The 7,233-nt window shown below is 44.1% G+C and overlaps 1 protein-coding gene across 1 annotated transcript in view; it reads left to right on the forward strand.

Annotated features, from left to right (window-relative positions):
* The window catches only part of Spata48 (spermatogenesis associated 48), a 37,284-nt gene that overhangs the window by 19,201 nt on the left and 10,850 nt on the right, over positions 1-7,233 (forward strand). Inside the window, exons 6-7 of the mRNA XM_010624891.3 lie at positions 2,612-2,653; positions 3,192-3,299. Of these exons, the coding sequence (XP_010623193.1) occupies positions 2,612-2,653; positions 3,192-3,299 (150 nt within the window). The remainder of the gene's footprint in view (positions 1-2,611; positions 2,654-3,191; positions 3,300-7,233) is intronic.

Genomic DNA, 7,233 nt, shown 5'->3' on the forward strand with positions numbered 1-7,233 from the left:
AAAAAAAAAAAAAAAAAAAAAAAAAAAAATCTTTGTAGCTTCTTTCTCTCTTTAGAAAGAAAATGTCAGCAACACAACAGAAGCCCCCTCAACAGCTTTCCCAAGCACATGTGCTTTCTCAGGGAACATGGCTATTCTGGATTTGATGCTTTGTATCTTCGTGCATGCTTTTAGTCCTTTAAAAAGCACTGTGAACCAGCCTACATTAAGGGTTTCTTTGTTTCTAAACTCAGTACACACAGTGTAAGATGTGTATTTATGCCAATTAGCATGTTGCCCAGTATTATGTTTCCCAAACTTGTACATATTAACATCTGTGTCTCTAGGGGCCCTTTTTCTCTGCTGAATAGTCATCCTCTTGATGGACATTTGTATAATGAAACTCATGCTGCAGTTGGAAAAGTGTTCACTTCACATAATCAAGTGTATATTTCTGGATTGTATATAGAAATCCATGTCTATAACTACTGGGTCAGGCGGGTGTGTACTGCTCTGCCTTCTGGTTATTTCCATATTTTTCCCTCCCTAAGTTTTCCTGATGGACACTCCCAAGAGCAGTGCATTAATTCCATCACTGGGCATCTGGACCATGTTCAGAATTCTCACCTGTAAGAAACTCAAGTCTTGTGAGTGATCTTAGCTTCCATCTAGCTGGTTACGAGCGACTGCTTGTGGGGGGGGCACAGGCGTGTCTTGGATGTCCCTACCTTCCCCTGCCCATGTGTTCTGCACCTTTCACGTTTAGCTTGGCATTTCCTTCTTTATTCACTGTAGAATGCTCATGCTTACTATTTGGAATAAAAGCCTTCATTGCAAAACGTACATCAAAATATCTCATTCTAGTCTGTGGATTTTCTATGTTCAGTTGTCTCTGCTGAACTGAAACTCTGAATTTTAAGGTAATTGAATCCATCAATTTTTTCTTTTTTTTTTTCTACTGAGGATTGAACCAAGGGTCTTCAGGTAACATTTTGCATTACACTCTCAGCCCTTTTTATATTAAAAAAATTTTAAGATAGTGTCTCACTATGTCACTAAGTTGCCCAGCTGAGCTCAAGCTGGTTCTCGTGCCTCAGCCTCCCAGAGTGCTGAGATTAGTTTTTGTTCCCACGTCCATCTCTGTAAACTGCCTATGGCTTACTTGAGCTAGGGGTCCACCTTCTCAAAATGAGTGAGAACCCATCTCTGTCTGCTGATTATTCCCCACTAGTGCTGAGTCAAACCAGCACCTTACGGAAGTTAAACAGAACAGAAAGTATGAATCTTATGGAATTTTACGACTGAACTCTGTACCTACCAACAAATACTGTGGCCAGGTACAAACAACAACCAAGACACACACACACACAGACAGACAGACAACAGAAGGGAAAGGCAGGCTGTCAAAGGAAAGAGCTCCTAGCTTTAACTCAGGCCAAAGCATGCGCATTTGATTTTAAATTGACTTATTCATGACTGATCACAAAGCAGAGTACAGGATATATTTGCCCTTCATTAACAGAATTAATGGGTTTTCCCATAATTTTAATTGTAAAAATAATAGCAAGGGTAATATTTTGCAAATCTTGGACAATTTCATAATTTCGATAAAACTAGCATAAAGTACCTTGAAAGAGTTTTTTTTATCCTTAGAAGAAAAAGGGGTCATGAGGTGTGAATGCACAGAACCCTAATCAAGTCCAACCACAGGATCTAAACAGAGACAACCTGAAACAGATGGTCGGGTGAAATACACTCAATGAGACAGAGACATATTTAAAAATACTTTGCAAGATTTTTGACTCCCTGGGTTCCATCTCCAGTACTGAAAATAAAAAGATTATTTATAATATCATGTGGTCAAGTGTGTAAAACATTCCACTTGAGGCTTCAGTAGATAAACAGTGATAAAAATTTATATGAAAGACTGAAACAGTAAAAACTTCAGGATCTTCATATATACAGGAAGCAAGAATTGTCGATAGGCTCCCTGGAAATCTTTTCTTTAAAAGTTGTAATTTTTTATATTAATGCTCAGTTCATATCATGTACTAAAGGAATACATCGCTGATCCAAACAATAGTATTATTGCATTTATATGGACCCCCTGGATTTTCAGTTTTATTTTTGCTGATAAATCACTAGTGAATGAAAGCTAAGTTGTCTGTATCTCAGAATTCTTAACTCTGCTCCTGGGAAATGTACTTCCAAGGGCCTACATAAAAATGTATACACAAATGTTTATAACAGCTGTATTTGTAATCCACAAATCTAGAAATAACCAGCATGCCCTTTAGCAGGAAAATAGATGAACGTATTAGAGTATGCCCTTGAAGTGGAGTACTACTCAGCAGAGAAAAATAATAAACCCAGCAAACAATGGCAGGCAGAGATCTTAAACACATTTTCAGTGAAAGCAGCCAGACTCAAAAGGTTATGCACTGTATGCTTCCATTTATATCATATTCTGAAAAAGCCAAAAGTATCTTGAAATTGTTTCTAAAATCACCTATTTTTAAGGCCAGTGAGATGTCTGGAGACTTTTAATTTTGTTTAGATAAGTATTTTAAGAAGCTGATATTTATTAACAATATTTATTCAGTAACCCAGTTGCCCATATTTTCTCTCTAAGCGTGAGTTCGAGTTCAAGGAGTAAATACATCCCTCTCTACACGTGAGTATTGGTTCCCAGTGCTGCAGACAGGGGAAGCCTTTCTGAGCCGGCTGCTTCCAGCACCACATTTATAACCCGTTCTCAGAGTCAGAGCAGGGGAGAGGCTTTCCTGGCAAGGTGCACCTCTGAGGCCAGGAGTTCCACCAGACGCTTCAAAAAGACGTTGATTAAATAAAAAAGGAGTCGTATTCTCCTCTTTCCCTAGTATCTGATGAACTGAAATAGGCTGGTGCTGCTCCTGGCGTCGTCAGCCAGAGAAGCCCTGGGGCCGGGAGGTGGGAAGGGCTGCGTTTGCCCTTGGCGCCTTCCTCTTCCCGCCTCGCTTTAGTTCGGCCCCTGACCCTGGGACCAGGCGGATCTGAGAATCTGAGAGGAGCAGCCCGCCCTCCCCCAAAGGGCTCCCCACCCGCTGTGCGCTGTGAGCACTCGAAGAGCTGCGCTGTCCCTGCCCCAGCGTCATCTGACCCTTGCCACTGGGGGCTCCAGTTTCCTCCGAGCTTCTGAAGGAGCCGACGCCCTCTTTCCTGTGCCCCCACAGAGGCCACGTGCCGGCCCCAGACGCAGATGCCCTGGACGACCCTTGCGCAGACGCCACGTCCTTGGCCCGGCCGAGGCTCTCAAAGCCGCTGTGCACGAACACTAGCCGGTGAGCGCCCTTCGTGTGTTCTGTCCAGCGGGATGAAACGCGGGGGTGGGCTTTGTTAGGAACAAAGGCATGAGCACAAGTGCCTGGCCCAGTGAGGTCACGGATTTCTGTACTCCTAGCACCCTGGAGGCTAAGGCAGGAGGGTTCCAAATTTGAGCCTAATCTGGGCAACTTAGTGATTTAGTGAGACCCCGACTCAAAATAAATAAGTAACGGGGCCGGGGGTGGGAGCTGAAGACCTCAGTTTGAATGCAGAGTCCAGTCTCCCACTTTGTCAAAAGAATTGCCTGGCCTGCTTTTCCCCCGTGGGCTCTTCGAAGGCCACCTCCCTCTGTGACCTGGGTCTGCTCCTCTGAAAACTGTGGCGCAGAAAACCGCAGCTCAGGCAAGACGGGGCCCCAGATCCAGCGTCTGGGTCCTGTGACAGAGCGCCGTCAAGTCTGCAAAGCCGGACCCTTCTGCAGAAGGTCTCCTGTGTGCTCCACACTGGAACTCCGCCTTCGGAGCACCCGGCAGGCTCCCCTCTGGGCCGGGCCGATGACTCCTGTGCAGGGAAGACCCGAACTCGCTTCTGCGCGAGGAAGAAGGAGCCCGGTCTGGCCGTGGCCGGGGACCCTCTGTGCGCCGTATTTGCTCTCGTGTCTCCTGTGAGGACACATTAAGCACACGCGCACTGTAATCAGTGGGGACCCCAGGCTAAAAGGTGCTAAGTGTATGCCGGAATCGGGCCCAGGGCCGGGAGTGCTCCGTGAGCACAGAGCCAGCAGTCCTTAAGTCGTCCCAGGGTTCCATACAGCTGCTGGTGCAGAGCAGACGTGGGCTACGTGTTCACTCCCTTGCCCGGAGAAGGCCCACGCAGAAGAGTGGGTGCACCTTCACATTCAGCTCAGTTGCAGTTTTCCCCGCCTCGTCCATCCGCAGAAGGAAAATACGAGTGTATGGACGGCTGCTGTGGGCCTGCAGCGCTGGCGGCCTGGTCTGCGTCCGGCACTGCCTCTGCCCTCTGACCCCAGAATGGCGGGTGAACCCGCAAAAGATCCCAGCCGGGGCCTCGCGATTCTCCGCAGCACTGCGAATGCGAATGAAATCCTGACTTGTGCCCACAACACAAACCAGTTAGGTTCCACACGAGCACCTTTTAGATGTATTGTATCGTTTGTCAAATACAAAATAGTCCCTACGATAGCTTTGAATTTTTCTGTTATCCGTTTTGACTAACCCTTTTGACCATTCTGTCAAACTGCAGAATGTGTTTGAAAACTCTCTTTGGCTTTAAAACACAGTAACGTAACCCACCTCACTGAAGAATTTAATGAATCAACAAAAACGAGTTCCCAAAATGTCACAGGAACTGTGCTCCATTAAAGATAACGGGGCAAAGGCTCTGCCTGCAGAGTGGCTGCAAAATTCAGGGGATAAACAATCAAAAAGCAGGATGAAAGGAATCCCACAAAAATCTAGCTGCCTTTTGCAGAAGCAGAGCAGAGAGAGAGAAAGTTCATATTTGGATTCGAGGCCTGCAGTGTTGTGTGGAGTCCAGAAGATGAAGTTGAGTGGTGCTTTTCTTCCATTAATTCTGTGAGGAAATGATCGCTACTGAACATCAGAATTAGGAGGGATTGTGCACACCGGACCCCAGTACTTGAGAGGCTGAGGCAGAAGGATTGTAGGTTCCAGGCCAGCCTGGCTGGCTTGGTGAGACCCTGTTGTAAAAAAATAGAAAATAAAAAAGAGCTGAGGATGTATCTCAGCGCGAGGCTCGGCTCACTCCCAGCACTGCAAACAACAAAAACCAAAAACCATAAAAACTTTAAAGGGAGGATATGAAAATAAAAACAACTTTAAAACTTTCTTCAAGTATAAAAATTCAACAGTGTTTCTGAAATGTATTTTGAATTTTGAAATGTTTTACTAAACATACTTGCTAAGTATTCTTTTGGATCATTCTTCAGAGATATTTTGGAAAAATCTGGAAGCACTTTAAAATATGATGTACGAACATACTGTTCCACTTGGATGAAATTCGGGGGTGTGCTATTTTGCCTTATTTACCATAAATATCTGTTGAGAAGGAAGTGAAATTGTGAGCCCATCACGTTGAAAACAGACAATAACTGTACTTCTTTCATCTGAACACAAGAGGGCAGCCGAGCTTGCAAAATCTCTTCTTGATTCTTTTTTTTTTCAATTTTTAACCGAATCTTAGCCTTTCAACACAAAGAACCATCTTCTATTCTTATAATAAAATATTTATAGATGCAAAAGATACAGTGTCATATGTAATTTGTAAAATAATGCCACACTGCCCGTGCATGACTCGCCTCACTTGAGAAAGAGACTTTTTCTCAACCCTGAGCCTCTCTGTCCCTTATACCCAGTCCCAGGTCTGCTCCACCCAGAGAGCATCCCTTTGCCTTCCTTCTTGCTTTGTGTTACAGCTTTGCTACCTGGACTCTAAACAGGAGACCCTGTAGTCTCCAATATACCACCCTGACCTAAAAAAACCAAATGCAGAAGAATTTACAAAATCAGATGGCATTTACCCAAAGCCCAAATCCAGAAACACAGACACTCAGTCTGTGCCATCTGGGGAGCAGTGTCATCCTGTTTACATATAAATGTGACTTTCCCTGAATTTTCCCACTTCAGTTTCTTCCACATGACCAGTGGCGTCTAACCCTACCTGCTGTCCATGAAAGCCATCTGAAGTTTTTTAAAGCTCCTTCGTTAGTTGACTTTTTTCCTTCACCAAGTCATCTGACATACCCTGTATTATTATTATGTTGGTGGGCTGTACCAACAGTCTAAAAAATAATGTGTTATTTGTGTTATAAAATTAAATCTGATCATTATAGGAAAACTGTACAGAAAAGTCAGTAACGATAAAAATAAAGTCTTGCACAGAAACATGACTGCTATTGACATTTGGGCACTGTCTCATCTGTAACATGCTTTTAGTCTTGCTTTTGTGCATTTTGTTTTGTTTTCTGAGACAGGGTCTCTCTGTGTAGTTCAGGCTGGCCCTGAACTCATTATATAGCCCAGGCTGGCCTCAAATTCATGGCGATCCCCCTTGCCTCTGCCTCCAGAGTGCTGGGATCACTGGTGTGAGCCCCCGCGGCCAGCACTGTTGTGTATTCTTACAGCCGTGACCTTACTGCATGCACCGTTCTCACCGCTTTGATTACAGCATACTCGTGAGCTCATGGACTCACCCTAACTTCTGTTTGTGCGGGCGTACCACACACGTTTATTTAGGTTACAAGTGTAAACTGTTCTCACTTTTGCTCTGATAAATAATTCTCTCAAATACTTTTTGCATAAATCTCTTATGATTTGAAATTATTTACAAAGAAGAGACTCCTTACAATGAATTCTGGGGTCAAAATACACAAACATTCCTAAGCCTATTGCAAAATTGTCTTCTGGGAGTGTTTAGAGAAAAATACCACAAGATGAGGGTTAGGGCTCACCTTTAATATTAGCGTGGAAGTTCACCAAGTATCACCGAATTATCTCCAAACTATTCCTTTCTGACCTCTCGACCCAGGCTATTTCTTTTTTTTTTTTTTTTTTTTTTTTTTTTTTTTTTTTTGGTACTGGGGATCGGACTTGGGACCTTGAGCTTGTGAGGTGGGCAGCAGCGGAACCCTGGAGCTAAATTCCTGCCGCCCCCCCAAATATTCCTCATAAAAATAATTCCAGTATTTTTTAAATGTAGAAAATAAAACCACACTTCCATTTTCAGTCCCACCATTCACAGTCTGATTTCGTCTTCACTTCCTCCCCATGAAGCTAGGTGTGCTGCCGTGTGTGCACATGTGGGGAGGTGTGAGACATACAAATGTGCACTGGAATCCTCCCCACGTCACACTCTTCTTCATGCCTGCATGGTTTGCCCTGGCAAATTTGTTTTGTCCTTTTTTTTTTTTTT

Source organism: Fukomys damarensis, unplaced genomic scaffold (assembly GCF_012274545.1).
Source record: "Fukomys damarensis isolate Sample0158 unplaced genomic scaffold, DMR_v1.0_HiC HiC_scaffold_17, whole genome shotgun sequence".
In the NCBI taxonomy this organism is placed as follows: Eukaryota; Metazoa; Chordata; class Mammalia; order Rodentia; family Bathyergidae; genus Fukomys; species Fukomys damarensis.